The 20,548-nt window shown below is 41.0% G+C and overlaps 1 protein-coding gene across 1 annotated transcript in view; it reads right to left on the minus strand.

Moving 5' to 3' along the window:
- Positions 1-3,065: 3,065 nt before the first annotated feature.
- Positions 3,066-20,548, minus strand: part of LOC134576736 (B-cell receptor CD22-like) — a 42,503-nt gene continuing 25,020 nt past the window's right edge. The window contains exons 6-11 of the mRNA XM_063435451.1: positions 16,603-16,863; positions 10,949-11,054; positions 9,384-9,444; positions 8,289-8,428; positions 7,801-7,864; positions 3,066-4,436 (exon numbers count right to left, since the gene is read on the minus strand). Coding sequence (XP_063291521.1) covers positions 4,320-4,436; positions 7,801-7,864; positions 8,289-8,428; positions 9,384-9,444; positions 10,949-11,054; positions 16,603-16,863 — 749 coding nt within the window. The 3' untranslated portion in view covers positions 3,066-4,319. The remainder of the gene's footprint in view (positions 4,437-7,800; positions 7,865-8,288; positions 8,429-9,383; positions 9,445-10,948; positions 11,055-16,602; positions 16,864-20,548) is intronic.

A 20,548-nucleotide genomic window follows, 5' to 3' on the forward strand; every position in this document is an offset into this window, starting at 1 on the left:
TACTACAGACTGCCACGAGTGAGCCACGTGAAAACCTTGTAGATTCAGAACCTGCATCCTGTGTACAGTGCACTATTCTCTCTTTATTTCATTAGTTCTGCTATATATATTTACTGTTTTTTTTTTGTACTACTTTAGCAACACGATTTAAATTCCTGGATGCTCTTTGTGTATAAATCTTCAGACACACTGTATAAACAGAGAGTTTTACAGGGTTAAACACTTAAGTGAGAATTCAACATGAATTCAAAGCTATTTGAGTAGTTGTCCATTCTTAGTATTCTCTTGCATCCTATACTTTTCTCTCTCCAAGTTTAATGAGTAATCCATACGTGGACCCCTTGCGCATGGTGCCCAGAGGGATATGGGTTATATCTCACTGACACAAAATCTAACAATCTAGAAACGATCGTCTGAGGTTACTATATCTCTCATGCAGAGAGAGCCGGCCTGCATTTTGGATCTGTTCTGCCATTTTGGGTGGGATCAGTCTGATATGCAAATGACCCTGGTTCTTTTTGTAATGGCACAAGATGAGCTAAAACCAGCTCTGAGCGGGGACTCACCGAAGGGCAGGCTATTAGAGCCTTTCTCAGCATTCTCTTGCACCCTGTTTTTTAAATTCAAAGTGAATTTCAAATTTAAGGTCACAATACACAATACTACTCTGGACAAATGTTTGATATTAACTTTGAATTCTGACTTTCAGAAATAACCCTGTCTGTGTACTGCAAGTAAATCTATTTATTAAATGTCTGGATGGATAGTTCTGTATTCCTGCAGATTTATATTAAAAAAAAAAACAATTCTTAAAATTGCCATTTTCTAATCTATGTTTTTAGTTGTTAATGTCTATCGATTGCACATCCTACCAAGAGCATAGATATGCAATCAGACACAGAACCACACAGCTTCAATTTACAGTAATTCTGTAGAAAAACAGGAAGAAAAAGATTGTGTTAAAAATAAAAACGTACCAGTTTCCTCTTATCTCAAAAGATGTTATTTAGTTGGTAATCTCAAACAATGTTTAAACAATAGACTTGGCATGGCTGAAATTTTTGTTTCACTCAAATACATTTGTCCCAAAAAAAAAAATGTATGTTTTATTCTATCTAGTGATTGTAAAGAAATCTAATTTTCTATGAAATTTGCTCAACTCGCAAGGTAAATGCTCTTTGGATGAGTCCTAACTTTATATTGTCTGATTTAATATATTTTTAGAAACCGTTTTACTTTGTTCTCATACAGATGGTAATTAAACTGGGCGAACTAATTAAGCATTGACAATCTTTTTGAAAATCTTGCTAAACAATTGTTAGAACTTTTTACTCAGCAGCTTCAAAGCAAACAATGTATTCAGTTTTAGCTTGTTGACACATTCTGTTGGAAGTAATGCCAATTCCTTAATTTCCTCGGGGTAAAACAGATGAACACGTACATTAACTGATGTGCCCTAAGGATATGTTAATCTTGATAGTGTCAGCCTTCAGATTATGGAAACAAACTTACGTTATCCATGTTCGGAGTAAACAAAATCAATGACTAATTCAAAAATTTCAAAAATCTTGCAACATCATCTGTGAGCAATTAAGTAAATTACATTCAATCAAGACAGATAGTCCATGTTGTTTTTATCTATCTTCCTTTATATCCATCCATACACTTGTGATTGTTAAATTTGGTGTAGTTTGTACGGACCACCTACGTATTATGTATGCATATACACTATTATTATTATTAAGGAGACTATTTTTGCGAAGTATCACACCAAATTCTATGCCTCTCCAGAAAAGCATGTTTGTGGATTTATTTAGCATTCCTTGTTTCTCCAGATGCAGACCTGCACCCTGATTACCTTCAGCAATATTAGAAAATTCAGAAAAATTAGGCTGACAAAGTTGGTAAATTAGAAAACAGGAAAAAAAAAACTTCAGGCACTCACGGAATTAAAGCCACAGGCACGTTTACTGGATCAAAAAGGCAAAGCACCATTTCAACCTACTGAGACATCTACAGGAAGACCTCTCATTAACATGACTTTTTGATCCAATAAACCTGCCTGTGTCTTTAATTCCGTGAGTGCCTGAAGATTTTATCTGTTTTCTGTTATAAGTGTGGGGGATTTGCTGGTCCTGCTTCAGTGCACCTGGTTTTAAGTGGATTTGAGTGCAGTTCTTCTTTTCTGTTTCAAAGTTGGTAAATTAAAGAATTTTTCAAGATTAGCTGTTTTTGCCTACTACATTTTTCCAGTTGAATTCGAAATTGCTAAAATTCAGAGATTAGTGAGTACAACATTTAAGTGCGCTGTGTCAGTGGAGTTAGCAGAGCTGAGATAGTAATTCATGGCTCTAATTACTCGTTCCAAGAAATATGGAGGGAGAGGAACATGGCTTTACATTTTACTATAATTAACTTTCCATAGAACTTGTTTTCATGCCAAACTGCAGAAGATCAGAGCTTTGGATAGATGATAATGGGCAGAAAGTTGGCTTCATAATCACGGGTTCGATTACCAGCGAAGTAAAGTCCACCTTTCATTCTCCCAAGATCAAAAATATGAGTATCAGTAATTTGGTTAATAACACAATCTATACTCTGGGATATTTGTGATTCTTTGATATTTACATCACATACAAAAGATAAACTCATATTGTAGACTTTATTTAATAAATAATATGTTGTAAGCAATACAAACAATGAAACAATCTCAACAATATATATTTTTACCCAAATGGAATAGCAAACATTTAGCAAAATGTAAATACATTGACACATGTATTGAGTGGTGGCTTGTGTATTAAGGTGGCACAGTGCCAGATACTAACCATGGAATTTGACTCCACTCCCTCAACCAAGAAGCCCCACTGATACTTTGAACTTATATGAAATTTCAAAAGAAATATATATATATATATATATTTTACCATTTGAGCGCCAGAGGTGGGATCAGCACATTGCAAATAATGTGTATGACACATTTGTTAAATGAAATGAGTTAAAAAACGCATGGAAAATTATGTATTGCTCAGTATTCAGGAACTACGTGATACAATACATTAAAAAAAATAACTAAATTCATTACAGCTGTCAAGACAATACAATGCTGGAATTGAGGGACACATTACCAGCAGACATATACTGAGCTGGGCTTGGGGTATATATTATCAGCAGACATATACTGAGCTGGGCTTGGGGTATATATTATCAGCAAACACATACAGAGCTGGGATTGGGGACATATTATCAGCAGACACATACAGAGCTGGTATTCAGTGACACATTGTCAGCAGACACATACAGAGCTTGTATTCAGTGACACATTATCAGCGCTGGGATTGGGGGACACATTATCAGCAGACACATACAGAGCTGGGATTGGGGGTCACATTATCAGCAGACACATACAGAGCTGGGATTGGGGGACACATTATCAGCAGACGCATGCAGAGCTGGGATTGGGGGACACATTATCAGCAGACACATACAGAGCTGGTATTCAGTGACACATTGTCAGCAGACACATACAGAGCTTGTATTCAGTGACACATTATCAGCGCTGGGATTGGGGGACACATTATCAGCAGACACATACAGAGCTGGGATTGGGGGTCACATTATTAGCAGACACATACAGAGCTGGGATTGGGGGACACATTATCAGCAGACGCATGCAGAGCTGGGATTGGGGGACACATTATCAGCAGACACATACAGAGCTGGGATTAGAGGACACATTAGCAGAAGACACATACAGAGCTGGGATTGGGGGTCACATTATCAGCAGACACATACAGAGCTGGGATTGGGGGTCACATTATCAGCAGACGCATGCAGAGCTGGGATTGGGGGACACATTATCAGCAGACACATACAGAGCTGGGATTGGGGGTCACATTATCAGCAGACACATACAGAGCTGGGATTGGGGGACACATTATCAGCAGACACATACAGAGCTGGGATTGGGGGTCACATTATCAGCAGACACATACAGAGCTGGGATTGGGGGACACATTATCAGCAGACACATACAGAGCTGGGATTGGGGGACACATTATCAGCAGACACATACAGAGCTGGGATTGGGGGACACATTATCAGCAGACACATACAGAGCTGGGATTGGGGGACACATTATCAGCAGACACATACAGAGCTGGGATAGCGTGGCATATTACTTATCTGTCAAATATTTAAAATTGTATTTTTGTGTATGTGCTATTACCTTAAAAGGTATTTTTACAAAAACAACTGATTGGTTTGACACTACTTAAGAGCTGCTATGTATGAGCCACCATTGTATTTTTATATAAGAGCTAATGATTGACTGTTGTGTAAAGTGAACTTCCTTCTTCGTTTTGTCTCATTACGTCTTGGGTTTGACCAGTTGATCCATGTTGGAGTAAAACGTACAAAACATCTTCGGACCTCTTCTGTTATATTTTAAATCAATAAAAAGGAAAAAAAAATGTATGTGATTTTTATTTTCCCCCACTCTCTTTGATGGCAGTAACTCACATAGAGATAATACAATATAAATAGAAGAATCCGTTTACTCACTCTGTACAAACAATTCTTTACATTTATTATGGCTTCATAAATTGCTTAACCCAGTTGAGAATTTTATTTTTATTTTTAATGAATCACCTTGGAACTGATTTCTGTCAGCTTTTAGACAATAATTGAATTTTTCCTTTATAAATATCTCCCTTCTCTGCATATTATAGAAGAGTCATGTTTACCTAGATCGTAAGTAGCCCAGCTTTAACAGATTGTTTGCTACTTTAACTTTCACGGTGATTAACCTCCAGGTCTGTAAACATTAGTGTAATGCTTAGGATTAAAGTGAAAATGTTTTGGTGGATGTATTATGCCAAATAGTTGCTGTTCTGAATGCAAAGTACTAGACGATTTATTGCTTTGCATGATGATTGCTCCTTATCTAGCGATTTACCCCGGAATAGCAGCAGCATTTGAGTAGCTGGAGTATTTAATTTCTTGAATTTATAACATACAGGTCTCGGTTGGCATTATATATATATATAGTTTTAGGCCACTGTAAGCAAGCTGTAAATAAAGCAATGTTGGAGAATATTTCCTCGATGACGTCTTTGGTTTAAATCCTTTATCAGTTGTCCACCATTCAGAGTTTAATGAATAATCCATTGCTGTGAGTAAAGTCTGGGCACTGATGGTATGTCTAAATGAAGGCTTTAATAGGAAACCAAGATACAGAAAATAACTCTGGCATGTCACATTGCGCACCCAATGTTGTTTTCTGTATCTGGTTTCCTATTCAAGGGGCTATAGCCACCCAGATCACTTTGTCTCATTGAAGTGGTCTTAACCTTGCAATGTAAAACATTACAGTTTCTGACAGTGGCGTACACACAATCCATGGGGCCCCGGTGCAAAACTGACCCATGGCCCCATCCTCCATCTCCCCTCCCCCACGACAGACACATACACACATACATACATACAGACACATACATACATGCATACATACAGACACATGCATACACAGAGACACACACAGACAGACAGATGCATACAGACACATACACACAGACACACACACACACAAAACACATACATACATGCACGCAGGCAGATACAGACAGACACTCACAGACACATACACACATACAGACACACACACATGACACACATACATGCAAAGATACATACATACTTACAAACAGACAGGCACACATACAGACAGACACACACACAGACACATACAAACAAACACACACACACACACACACACACAGACACACATACAAACAAACAAACAAACAAACACACACATATACAAAATATTTTAGTCACTCTCCTGTTTCCTACCTTTTAGGTGCAGGAGGGTGACATTCCCTGGGGTCCAGTGGTGGCTCAGGTTGATGGGAGTCCACTCTGACTCCCTATCCTTCATCCCACGTGGGCTCTGTGTGATTGCTGGGAGGAGTCACTTCCTCCCAGCAGTTATGTCATCACAGGGGGCCTGGTTGCGCATTGGGCACTCGATGGACCCCTTGAACAGTGCCCCTGGCAGTTTGCCGCGCAGGTCGGGGTCGCAAAACATGGCGGCTTGTACCCGGTTGCAGGGTGGCCGGGCCCCCTGGAGTAATGGACCCCTGCAACCCCTATATGTACCCCACTGATTTCTGAGAAATTGCAATGAGTACATTGCAGGGTTAACTCCACCTCTAAAGGCTGTCTTCTATGTCCCTAGCAGAGTTGTACTCCTCTATCCGACATTGAACGTCCTCACATTTTGCATAAGGACATCAAACATCATCTATGTTCCCGACAGGTAAGATTCAATGTGTGAGGCCCTGGGGAGATAGTGCAGCTAAGCGGACAAGGGCACATGTAGGAGTGTGGGGATAGATGCAGGGGAGGGTCTTTGATAGTGGGTGTATTGTGTGGGTGGGGGTTAGGGCTATGTGAGCTAGCAGGGGGGAGGTCTTACCTCAGTGCCACTTGGGATTCGGGCCAGTGAACAGCTTCCCGCCCGCCCACCCCGAGTAGGTTTAGTTAGTCACAGCGAGTCGGGGGTATGTCCTTGCCAATTAAGTGTGGTTATGTTAAGGATGGAATAAGTTCCTCATGTTTACAGGTCTCAGCCTCCCCTGCTTCAAAAGGTTTAACTTTAGGTTGCCTGAGGTCTCGTGCCCATCGAGCGTGGATAAGGTCGGCTGATGGCAGGCATTGGAATATGTTTTTTATGACGGGGGGGGAGGTGAGAGGCAGTGGTGTTTAGGAGCCACTGCAGGTTTTTATTGGCAAGGACGGGGGGTTCTCTGTATAGCACTTTATGTTGAGTTGTTATTTATATATATATATGTTATTTATGTTTTGTTGCTAACAATTTCGTTACAGAAAGAAGAGTTTAATATATGGAGTTATGGGTGTGTTATACAGTAATTTATTTATGTTATAATAAATGCTGTGGCCTGTTCATCCATACCACGTTGTCTGTCGTTATTGGGGGGAAGTTGAATGGGGTTTAATTATGTTTATGCTGCATCGTAATTCCCCACTACGTACATACATGAAGAGCTTGCCATGCGCACACTCTGGATTCCACCATCAGCATGATGTCCCGGGAGGAGGATTCCAAAGAGAAAAAGGGGAACTACACTCAATCATAAAAACCACAGGGTGCTGACTGAGTATAGGTCAGCATATCCCATAAAAACAAGTATAAAGGAAGAATCTCAGGCACTCACTGTGATGAATCAAGCAGATTTATTGGACACCGCAATGTTTCAAAGTGTACCCAGGTCTTTATCAAGCTGTGAAAGCTTGTTAAATACCTGGGTACTGGTCGAAACGTTGCAGTGTCCAACAACTCTGCTTGATTTATCAAAGTGAGTGCCCGAGATTTTTCCTTTTATGTCCTGGGAGGAGGAGACTTAGCTAGCACCGAGTGAAGCTTTGCACTGGAAAAAGGTAAGTTAAAAATGGTTTGTAACCCTCTACTTGTTGAACAGTGGGGTGGACCTTCAAAATTAGGGACACTATAGCATTAGCAATACAGGTTTGTATGCCTGATGCTATAGTGTTTCATTAAAGCCCTGCATTATAACTTATTGTGAATGCCCATACTGTTTCTTTTCTCACAATATTGGTCTATGAGGTTTTCCACCTTGGGTTACAGAAGCACAGATAGAGGGGTTAAATGGCTGATTGTTTTTTTGTGTGTGATGTCCCTATCTCCCTGTGGATTACAGAATAAACACAATGAGACTCATATCACCCTAATACAATCACAGTTGCATAACATCTTACCTGTGGCTTAGAATATAGTGCTGACGCATCATGGCTGTCTTGATCACTTCTCTTGTCTGGATTCCTAGAAATGAATCACAATCATTATATTACCTTGAAAGGTTTTGTTAAACTTACTACATAACCATCTGTAGGAAGCTAAATAGAAACATTGTGACAAATGTTTTTTTTTAAGCAGGTGCATGCCTGTTACATCTTGTACACCTATGGTTGTGGGTATGTCTGAGGTAAGAATGAAGATCTACACATGGCTAGGAGCAGAATCAGGAGTTGGTAGTCAAAAAAAAGTAGCAGCCATTGGAATAATGGGCTGGGAAAAAGAGGGGCTGTCGATGAAGGCAAATATATTCTGCATCAATATCACCCTGACACTAAGGCCAATCTTTGGCTGGTTGCTACACATTGATTATGCAAAGGGAAGAACAAATGATGAAAATATATGCTGTGTTTGACCGGAACAGGAGACATGTTCCAGATTTAGAACTCACCGAGTGTCTTTGAGTCTTTGGTCCGTTAGGTGACTATTAGAATGTGGCATAGGCTGGATATTCCCATACAACACTGGCTCCTTATGAATATTTTCATACAACTGGTCGCTCATTGAGATCTGCTCAGGAACATTCCTATTCTGCAAACCATCAAGTTAAGAGTAAAATGTGATTTTTTTATTTGCATAATATAATTATTTTTACACTCTGTTTAGAATAACCCTTTAATTCAGATGGACAGATTTCAAAAATAAATCGTCAACATTTCAGTCATCAGTGTTATAAAGTTTTATTTACTCTGCTATATAAATGCATTAAATATTTTATCTGTTCTTCAAGGTTTTCCATATATCATCTATCTGACTTTTCATTCATGACAGAAAACATGTACCCGCACGTCCTAATCTTTTTATAGATAATGAACATCTTATTAATGTAGCCTCTACATTCTCCCAAGCTGCTTAGACTTTTTGGAACTATAAAATGACATTCCAAGCACCGAAAAACAACTTAATCTAAAGGGGTCAAAATCCCAATGGTGCCTCCAACGATGATGTCCACTCCCCCCAGCAGCATCCAACTTCTTTCAGTTTCGGGAAGCGAGGAGTGCCGCCAGTTAGCGATTCCTCTCTCAGCCAATCAGTTAAACTAATGCCTGTCAAACCAAATGTTTCTTCCTCTTTGGGTGAAGGAAGAGAATTGTCCTTTTTCATAAATGTATTTCTCAGTAACTTCAGTAAAGTCATTTAAGGCAAAACATGTTCAATGGCTCAACTGAAAAGTTTTTTATTTGTATTATTATTGTTTTATTTCCTAGACAATATTTAACTGAGATCTACTTAATTTATATCACAAAATCAATATGTATTTGTTTTCATAAGTAATCCAAACATTGTGAGTACATTTAACACAAAAATAAAAAAAAAATATCGTAATCCAAATAGATTTTAACATTTTTTAAGCTAATTTTTTTACTTTTTTTAATCCATATTAGCCCAGTTCTTTGAAGTCCGTTGCTAAAGCATTTTATGTCACTGTTAAATGAATAAGCTTTAAAGAAAAAAGTCTAACGAATAAAGTATACGTGTAGCTTACCTGAAGATTGGCTCCGGTTCTTGTATTTTCCAGAACAGCTGGCTTTCCTGTTCTCCTCCACCTAGGAGTCAGAGTAATCCAGTAAGATCAGGTGATTCACCAGACTCAGAATTCAGTATATTTAAATGAAGAGTGAACTGTATCGCAGGTTTAAGTATTTTGATTGTCGGACAATTTCAGACAATGATTTCCACCCAAACTTGGACAAAATTGCTATTGGGGAAGTATACTATGAACCTTTTGAAATCATTTTGACACATAGACCTATGATGACATCAGAGACTGCTGGCTCCACAAGCACTACATTGAGCTCTAGTGGTTATGGTGCCTTTCTTTTAACCTCAGCAATTTACTTAATCATTGCCCATTGATGACCAATGCTCAGGGTATGGTGGCCAATTAAACCCTCCACAATGCAGGTGTCACAGATTGTGGTCAGATCTACCTACTGCCATACTCCTTGCAAGCAGTCTGGTAACAGTCCAACCCAGGCTGCCCAAGGCATTTGATCGCTGTGGCACCAGGCCACATTGATTTGCAACTAACTGCCATAGAATATCGTTGCTGGTGTTTGAAACACTTGGTACATGCTGTCTGTAGGATGTGCTGGGCTATTGTTAGATATCTTTAAGCATATGGGCCACCCAGCAGTGGTTGTAGTGATCCAGTTCTGGTTCCAAAGCCTGTCACCCCATGCAGCTGTATTCCACGTGATAGGCTATTGCTGATCTACATCACAATGAGGCAGTCCATCTATACCGCTTGATTGGTCTCCAGTCTGAGATATTACCTTAGGAACCAATCACAGTAATGACATGCTTGGGACTAATTTACTGAGCCCGGAAACCAGTCCACAACAATGCATTGTTAGAGTTACTGTGAGTCAGGGTTAGAGTTAGTTACAATTAGGGGCATTGAGGGTTGACTAGAGTTAGGATTAGCTAAGGTTAGGCTTAGGTTAGTTAGAGTTAGATAGACTTTGAGTTAGATAGGGTTATAGTTAGCTTGGGTTAATTAGAGTTAGATAGAGTTAATGTTACCAAGGCTTATCTTAAGGGTTAGCCAGGGTTAACTATGGTTACAATTAAATCAGGTATTACAGGTATTATCTGTCCTTTGAATAAAACAATACATAATTTGCTTGGGTGCACTTATCCATGGAACACTAAAATTGGAACGAACACATAGCAAAGTAACAAAAGGCCTCAATCACGAATGCACAGCATGTATGAAAAGCCTCAGTCACTAATGGTTTAATTAAGAAATATTGAGCTGTGCTGTTATAATTGCCACAATTAGTTTTTAAGACAGCTTTTAAAATGTTTATTTTTTTCAATGTTTATAATTAGATTAATGTTTTCGGATAACCTGTATGTGAATAAGAGTTGGTGGAGATATTAGCAGGAGTATTTGAGTATACATGTTTACTGCAATCAACAACCATGCTTTTCTTGTGATACACAGCATTTATCCTGTATACATAAAATGCTAAGTTTGTTATTCATGCTGTAGACAAATATATTCCAAATGTAACTCTCACAAAAATGAATGATGAGAATACATACCTGAGAAAGATGTAAATGAACAGAATTAGTAGGATGACGAGTATTACTCCCGCTACACCCACAAGTATCAATGTCATATCTTTTGTATGTGAATCATCTGCAATAACTAAAAAAAATAATGTAATGGTGACAGGTTAAATTCAACGTCCAATGTACAGGTGATACTCGAAAAATTAGAATATCGTGCAAAAGTTCATTTATTTCAGTAATGCAACAAAAAAGGGGAAACTAATATATGAGATAGATGCATTACATGCAAAGCAAGTTAGTTCAAGCCGTGATTTGTCATAAGTGCGATGATAATGGCTTACAGCTCATGAAAACCCCAAATCCACAATCTCAGTAAATTAGAATATTACATGCAATCAATAAAACAAGGAGTGTACATAGAACAATATCGGACCTCTGAAAAGTATAAGCATGCATATGGACTCAGTACTTGGTTTGGGCCCCTTTTGCAGTAATTACTGCCTCAATGCGGCATGGCATGGAAGCTATCAGCCTGTGGTACTGCAGAGGTGTTATGGAAGATCAGGATGCTTCAATAGCGGCCTTCAGCTCTTCTGCATTGTTTGGTCTCATGTCTTTCATCTTTCTCTTGGCAATGCCCCATAGATTCTCGATGGGGTTCAGGTCAGGCGAGTTTGCTCGCCAATCAAGCACAGTAATCCCACGGTCATTAGACCAGGCTTTGGTGCTTTTGGCAGTGTGGGCAGGTTTTCCTGCTGGAAAATAAAGTCAGCATCCCCATAAAGCTTGTCTGGGGAAGGAAGCATGAAGTGCTCCAAAATCTCCTGGTAGACGGCTGCGTTGACCCTGGGCTTAATGAAGCACAGTAGACCAACACACGCAGATGACATGGCTCCCCAAATCAACACAGACTGTGGAAACTTCACACTGGACTTCAAGCATCTTGCAGTGTGTGCCTCTCCATTATTCCTCCAGACCAGGCCCGGACTGGCCATCGGGCATACCGGGCAAATGCCCGGTGGGCCGCGATGGCCGTGGGGCCGAGGCCGGCAGGGGAGATCACAGGATCTCCCCGGCCGGCCGCTGCAGGGCCAGCGCTACCCGAGCGCCGGCCCTGCTGTGTGTCTCCATGGGCCGGTGGGGAGATCAAAGATCTCCCTCACCGGCCCAGAGACACTGTTAAAGGCGGCCGGCTGTGGGGTGTGAGGGAGGCAGGCAGGAGGAGAGGACCGGCGGAGCTCTAGCCAGCAGCTCCGCCGGGTCCTCTTGCGAGGTCTGAGCGTTGCCGCGGTTACCAACGCTCAGATCTCGCGAGAGTGAACTCTAGCCGGCAGGTTAGAGTTCACTCTCACCACTGGACCACCAGGGAAGGAAGCATGGTCCCGCGAGGCAGAACGGATCCTCCCCCCTCCCAAGCAGAACGGCTCCTCGCAGGCAGAACGGCTCCCCCCCTCCCAGGCTAAAGGTAAGAAGGGAGGGGGGGATATGATTTTTTTTTTAAATTATTAATACAAAAAATATTTAAATTTAAATTAAAAAATCACACTAACAGCCCCCTCACACACACATCACCCCCAGACACACACATCACCCAGACACACACAGCACCCCCAGACACACACAGCACCCCCAGACACACACAGCACCCAAACACTCACAGCGCATCCAGACACACAGCACCCCCAGGCACACACAGCACCCAGACACACACAGCACCCCCAGGCACACACAGCACCCAAACACACACAGCACCCAAACACACACAGCACCCCCAGACACACACATCACCCAAACACACACATCACCCAGACACACACATCACCCAGACACACACAGCACCCCCAGACACACACAGCACCCCCAGACACACACAGCACCCAAACACTCACAGCGCATCCAGACACACAGCACACCCAGACACACAGCACCCTCAGACACACAGCTGACATCACCTTCAGACACACACATCACCTTCAGACACACACAGCACCCTCACTCACACACAGCACCCTCAGATAGACCGCACCCTCGCTCACACACACACACACATATATATATATATATATATATATATATATATATATATATACCAGAGATAGATCGGAGCACTCACAAGGACTTTTTCGAAATGGATTTAATAATACAAAAACGTTACATCGAAGCGTAAATCCTCTATATATAGGATATAGAGGATTTACACTTCGATGTAACGTTTTTGTATTATTAAATCCATTTCGAAAAAGTCCTTGTGAGTGCTCCGATCTATCTCTGGTATATGTTTGGACGAAAAACGGATGCACCAAAGGCAGGATACATTTATACTCAACTCAGGGGTGAGTGCCCAAATTTCAACATTTTTGTATATATATATATATATAAAATAACCCTCAGTGAGTTAACAGACAAAGAGAATTAGAAACCTAGAATGTGACGGCAGATAAAAACACCCTCCCACACAGCACCCCTCTTACATACACACACACTGCGCCCCTCACACATACAATACGTCCAAATATATATATATATATATATATATACACACACACACACACTACAGAACCCTTTACACTGCACCACTACACACATTACGCTCCAGATACATGCTAGATCCCTTACCCTATATGCACTCTTAATCCTCTATACACACACACACACACACACACACACACACACACACACAATCTCCTATACACACTCTGGGTCCTTTACAAACTAGATCTCCTACACACCCTCTCTACAACCCCTACACACACTACGTCACCTATACACACACACTACAGCCTGTATGCACACACTCGCTACATCCCCTATAACACTATGCCCCCTATACACACACTCTCTACAGCCCCTAGCCACACATATTACACCTCAAACACAAATGAAATTGACCTATTTACACAATACCACACCACACTCTACACACACGCAATCCCACAAGCAGGCTCCAAACACATGCACTATACACTTTCCTGGCCCTTTTGTCCTCTGGTATCCCACTTGTGGAGAAACCAGAGACAATTTAAAAGCAAACACAGCGCAAGCATGTTATTAAATTTGCTTGCGCTGCGCAGAACAAATACAGGGCCTTTTTCTAATGCCAGAGCTCTTCAGTAGGGCTCTGCGCATTGAACCAACTTGCTCACTTTGAGAGGGGGCGTGCTTGTCATTAGTGATGACAAAACACACCCTCTCTGGCCCCGCCCCCTTCTTAGGGGGCCGCTCTGATTGAAAAATGCCGGGCCTAATTTTTTTCCCAGTCCGGCCCTGCTCCAGACTCTGGGTCCTTGGTTTCCAAATGAGATGCAAAAGTTGCTCTCATTAAAAAAAAAGAGGACTTTGGACCACTGAGCAGCAGACCAGGTCTGTTTTTCTTTAGCCCAGATAAGACGCTTCTGACGTTGTTTGTTGTTCAGGAGCGGCTTGACAAGAGGAATACGACATCAGAAGCCCATGTCCAGGATCCGTCTGTGTGTGGTGGCTCTTGATGCCCTGACTCCAGCCTCAGTAAACTCCTTGTGAAAGTCCCCAACACTTTTGAATGGCCTTTTCCTGACAAGCCTCTCCAGGCTGCGGTCATCCCTGCTGCTTGTGCACCTTTTTCTTCCACATAACTTTCTATTAATGCGCTTTGATACAGCACTTTGGGAACATCCAACTTCTTTCGCAATTACCTTTTGAGGCTTTCCCTCCTTATGGAGTGTGTCAATGATGGTTTTCTGCACAACTGTCAGGTCAGCAGTCTTCCCCATGATTGTGATTCCTACTGAACCAGACTGAGAGACTATTTAAAGGCTCAGAAACCCTTTGCAGGTGTTATGGCTTACTAGCTGATTAGAGTGGGACACTGTGAGCCTAGAATAATGCACTTTTTCACAATATTCTAACTTACTGAGATTGTGGATTTGGGGTTTTCATGAGCTGTAAGCCATAATCATCACACTTATGACAAATCATGGCTTGAACTATCTTGCTTTGCATGTAATTTGTCTATCTATGTCATATATTAGTTTCCCCTTTTATGTTGCATTACTGAAATAAATGAACTTTTGCACGATATTCTAATTTTTTGAGTATCACCTGTATAAACCTGGGACCTCATATCTTTTATACAAAAGCAAACATTGTTTTAGTGAATTTTTTTTTACCTAAATGTTGAGTAAAGCCTCATACCTTGAGAATTCTAAATAATCTAGATTGTAAAATAATCCAGTGAAGAGCAGTTAAGTTAAAAAAACATTGCTGTCAGTGTGAAGTGCAATTTGCAGCTAAGTGGAAACCTAGTAGTGTACAAACGAGTCTATGAAGTAGGGATGTGCATGGGTAAAAAATTTGGCTCACTTAGGAAATTCAGGTAAGTAAAACATTGTGTCTGCTTCAGCAATTTGGACCAATGGCGTTCGGTTCGGCACTTCGAAACTGCTGAATGGCATTCGACTCGGACCTTCGGCATTTGGGAACATGGCATTCGGTCACGCGGCATTCGGGCATTCATTTCGTACATTTGGCAGTTTTAAATGTTGTTCATTTTGAGAAATAAAGATGTGTGTGTTTTTTTTCTGAAACAGCAATGTTTTACATTGCATAGTGGACCACAGCAGTACCCAGACCACTTAATCTAAAATAAGTGGTATGGGTTTAGTTAATAATTAGTATTGTTAGATTCAGATATATCAACAATTTACAAATTACTTTTTTACTGCTCAGATAGTTCAGCCAATCAGGGAGCACTACCAGCATGCAACACTTCTGCACACTATATCACTGCTCAATGTTGTTTACGCTAACCGCATTCCTTTGCAGGGTTTGAATGAATAGAGTCGTAGAGAAATAAAATGTGTCTGTCTTTGCATTTTGTTACAAATGGGGTCACATCTACTGAATGGTGACTTACAGTATACATTTTTAATTTCTATCTTAACACAAAAATTCTGCCAGTGGAGAAACCCTGAAAGAATGCAAGCCAACACCCATACAGCCCGATTTATATAGACCCCTGTTTTGATAAAATATTCACGGGAACATTCAAAGCACCATAACCACCACAGTGAATGGAAAATGTAATAGAGGAGGGAAGTGACGTCTGGCAGACCTAAGATAAAAAGTCAAGGTGCTCTAAAATGTTTTGAGGCCTAACATTGGGAAGCTCCAAGGCACTTGTGGCACCATAATCACTACATCACTCTGTGGTGGTTATGGTGCTTGGAGTTTTACTTTAAGAGAATCCATACGTTATATTACCACAATATATCCTTAGCACTGTAGACTGCACACTAGTTATGGACAATTAAATTATTTGTTATTTTTATTGTTTTATTACTATCATTAGTGATTCTTACTGGGAAAATATGAGGTTTCTCAACATATCTCCTTGGTGATGGACACATAGTTGGACAATGGCATTATTACCCTTTTTTGCAAGGCTCCAAAATCTCTTTGACATTTTACTTTGCAATAAAGGACTTGAAAGATCATTAGAAGAATTGAATGGATTAACAAAGACCACATTTTTTATACAAATAGAATATATTTTCTACCAGCCTTTAGAGTTGGTTTGCATATTCAACACCCTCATTTCTCATTTAAAAGAGAATGTGTTCTTATTTGTTTTTCATAATCATCCATGCAATGTGTTTTACTCTAGTTCTGCTTTATGCAATGCGTTTTTACTTTTTTTACTTGCATACCTGTTTCTGGATCTGTGACGGTAACAGTGACAGGTTCAGACAGGGATTTCCCAACGTCATTGGAAACCTCACACTGATAACTCCCCGATGATATTACGGTGGCTTTAATGATCAGAATCTTTTCAGTTTTATTGTGTTTCAAAGAACCATTATGAATCCAGGCATATTGAGTTGGTTCTGGGTTACCACTACTGAACACACATTCCATTTTCACGCTGTCTCCTTGTTTTTCCAGATTAATTCTGACACCTTTGGCTCTATCTGTGGAAACACACGCACAATATATTATTACTGGCTGAACAGTTTACACATGGTGCTTCCTTGTTGAGATTTATTTGTGCAAAACATAGCTTTTGAATGTATCTTTCCATATGCTTCACTGAATAAAATACTATTATATTTGGATATAATATTACTTAAAGGGACACTATAGGCACCAAGACCACTTCAGCTAATTAAAGTGGTCTGGGTGCAGTGTCCCTTTTGCACGTGATGCTGCAATGTAAAACTGCAATGTTTGCTCTGCGTGAGGACATCCAGCATAAACTATTTCAAATAGGAAAGCATTGATTCAAGGCATGCACATTAGCGCGCTCTCATAGACAATGTCATGTTAATGGTTTTGATAAATATCAAACAATTTTGTTTATTTTACCTGTAATTCCAGCTGTTTCTGGAGTTCAAAGGGAAGAATAATCAACTAACTCCAGTGGAAATTCACATCAGATGTTTTAGGGCATTTGCCTTGAAGGTTAAATAGGAGTATGGAAACTGTAAGTTGCTTTATTAATACCTTAGAAACACAGAAACAGAATGTGACGGCAGATAAGAACCATTCGGCCAATCTAGTCTGCCCAATTTTTTTAAATACTTTCATTAGCCCATGGCCTAATTTTAGGATTGTAGTATGAATTTATGGCATAAAAGATGACAAATTCAACTTTGTTTGGTAAGACAGGTTTTTGACGCAACTTTGACAATACAACATAGCAAGGTTTGCAGTGATTTTCAAAAATTCCACTATTGGGGTGTGTGACGGTAGTAGTTTGTATCACCGTTCAATATTCGCTTTTTCCCCATAAAAGGATATTCTCAATAATCCACAGGAATAAATATTGCTGGTATCGCCAAATAATCCACACATGAGCCAAAGCTTAATGCTGGAACAAGACTGATTTACTGGAAGCAACAGGCATTCAATTTAAACAGTAACAGACTCCTCCTCTAAGCCAGGCTAGATAATTGAGTTTCAGCAACATACTAAACTAAATTATCTGCTGGCCAGAAACATTACAATTTTCAAATTTTTTAGAAAAGTACTTTCTACAACACATACAAATATAACATTTGCATCCCTGGGTAGCTGAGGGTATTGGGAGTCATATATTCAAATCTCACGAAATTCCATTCGGTAGTTTCCGTGTCACATCGTGTGGAAGTTTGACCTGCTCGCCATGTGGTGGTATCCGCTTTACAGTTCCATGGAATCAGCAGCAAGAGCCGGTCTCCGTTCGCGCCTAATCACACGAAAGCTACCATACGAACGTTGCAGTTTTATATATGGAAATGCTCCCCTTGTTCGGTAGATTCTACCTTCCAAATGCCGGTTTGATTCATGGGGTGGAAAGTAGTCAGCCGGGACTTCCATGATGACCGGGCGTTCGCATGGTTGCCCTGCCGAAAACAGTTCCAGGCAATTCATGCGTAAGTTCCGCTGACCGCATTCGTGAGATTTAAGATGGCCGCCATCCTTTGTTCTCGCTACGTGTTCGTATGCCGAATGGCGGCCACCTAGGAGCAAATAGTTGCGGTTTTCACAACGTTCCAAGTTCTAATTGCTACCCAGGGTGGTCTCTGTTCGGTAGATGAATACATTGATCAACTACATAAAAGAAACAAACCGATTACACGAATTTACACAGCAGGGAGAGGACATAACCGAAGGCACACAGGTAGTACATAAAAATCCTTTACAGGGTGCATGTATGATTCCAAGGTTTATTCATGGTAAACAGGAGGTGTTTTCCAAATGGAGTACTCTCCGGAACATGCGTGAAGAGTGACATTGTTATAAACTTGTAAATGCTGCTACGCTCCTTTTGCAGTGTTTAAAGAATCATTTCATGGTCTTGAACTTTGCAGACACTTCACTATCATGCATATGAAGTCCTTCTTCCTTTTTTGATGGAGTGGTAGATCTTAAGGAAGAGATAGTATTTTGGTGGCAAATAAATATCTCTGGGGACCATTATTATAGAGATAGAGAATTACAGTAGAGTCTGCAATTACAAACTAAATATACAGTGCCTTGCAAAAGTATTCACCCCCTTGACTTTTTACCTATTTTGTTACATTACAGCCTTAAGTTCAATGTTTTATTAATCTGAATTTCATGTGATGGATTAGAACACAATAGTCTAAGTTGGTGAAGTGAAATGAGAAAAATATATACATAAAACAATTTTTTAGAAATAGAAAACAGAAAATTGTCAGGTGCTTATGTATTCACCCCCTTTGTTATGAAGCCCATAAAAAGCTCTGGTGCAACCAATTACCTTCAGAAGTCACATAATTAGTGAAATGATGTCCACCTGTGTGCAATCTAAGTGTCACATGATCTGTCATTACATATACACACCTTTTTTGAAAGGCCATAAAGGCTGCAACACGTAAGCAAGAGGCACCACTAACCAAACACTGCCATGAAGACCAAGGAACTCTCCAAACAAGTAAGGGACAATGTTGTTGAGAAGTACAAGTCAGGGTTAGTTTATAAAAAAAATATCCAGATCTTTGATGATCCCCAGGAGCACCATCAAATCTATCATAACCAAATGGAAAGAACATGGCACAACAGCAAACCTGCCAAGAGACGGCCGCCTACCAAAACTCAGGGACCAGGCAAGGAGGGCATTAATCAGAGAGGCAGCACAGAGACCCTGGAAGAGCTGCAGAGTCCCACAGCAGATACTAGAGTATCTGTACATAGGGCAACAATAAGCCGTATGCTCCATAGAGTTGGGCTTTATGGCAGAGTGGCCAGAAGAAAGCCATTACTTTCAGCAAAAAACAAAATGGCACATTTTAAATTTGTGAAAAGGCATGTGGGAGACACCCAAAATGTATGGAGGAAGGTTCTTTGGTCTGATGAGACTAAAATTTATCCTTTTCGGCCATCAAAGAAAACGCTATGTCTGGAACAAACCCAACACATCACATCACCCAAAGAACACCATCCCCACAGTGAAACATGGTGGTGGCAGCATCATGCTGTGGGGATGTTTTTCATCAGCCGGGACTGGGAAACTGGTCAGAGTTGAGGGAAAGATCGATGCTGCTAAATACAGGGATATTCTTGAGCAAAACCTGTCAAGGCTGGCGCTTCCTATAAGGTGAACTAGGCAGCCGCCTAGGGCGCCATATAGGAGGGGGTGCCCTGCGCCCCCATCGCCGGCCCTTTAAATGCCACAGCCGCCTGAGCGCTCTATAGAGAGTGCTCAGGCGGCTGCCGCACTGCCTCACCTCCCCTCCCCTGTAGCGTAGCCGAGCTCCTCTCCGGTCCGCGGTCCTGGCCGGACTGACAGGAAGTGACCACTCAGTGTGCACTTCCTGTCAGTCCGGCCAGGTACAGGAAACAGAACCGGAGAGGAGTTCGGCCATGCTACAGGGGAGGGGAGGTTAGGAGTAGAACTGGGGGAGGGGGGGTAAGAAGAAGAGGGAAGGTGGGGGAGTAAGAAGAAGACAAGTGAAGGGGGGAAGTAAGAAGAAGACAAGTGGAGGGGGGAGTAAGAAGGGGGAGGGGAAGTAAGAAGAAAGGGGGAGTCAGGGGAAGACAAGTGGAGGGGGGAGTAAGAAGAGGGGTGGGGGAGTAAGAAGAAGAGGGGAGGTGGAGTAGAAGAACACAGGGAGGGGGGAGTAAGAAGAACACAGGGAGGGGGGTGAGGAG

This window comes from Pelobates fuscus, chromosome 11 (assembly GCF_036172605.1).
Source record: "Pelobates fuscus isolate aPelFus1 chromosome 11, aPelFus1.pri, whole genome shotgun sequence".
NCBI lineage: Eukaryota > Metazoa > Chordata > Amphibia > Anura > Pelobatidae > Pelobates > Pelobates fuscus.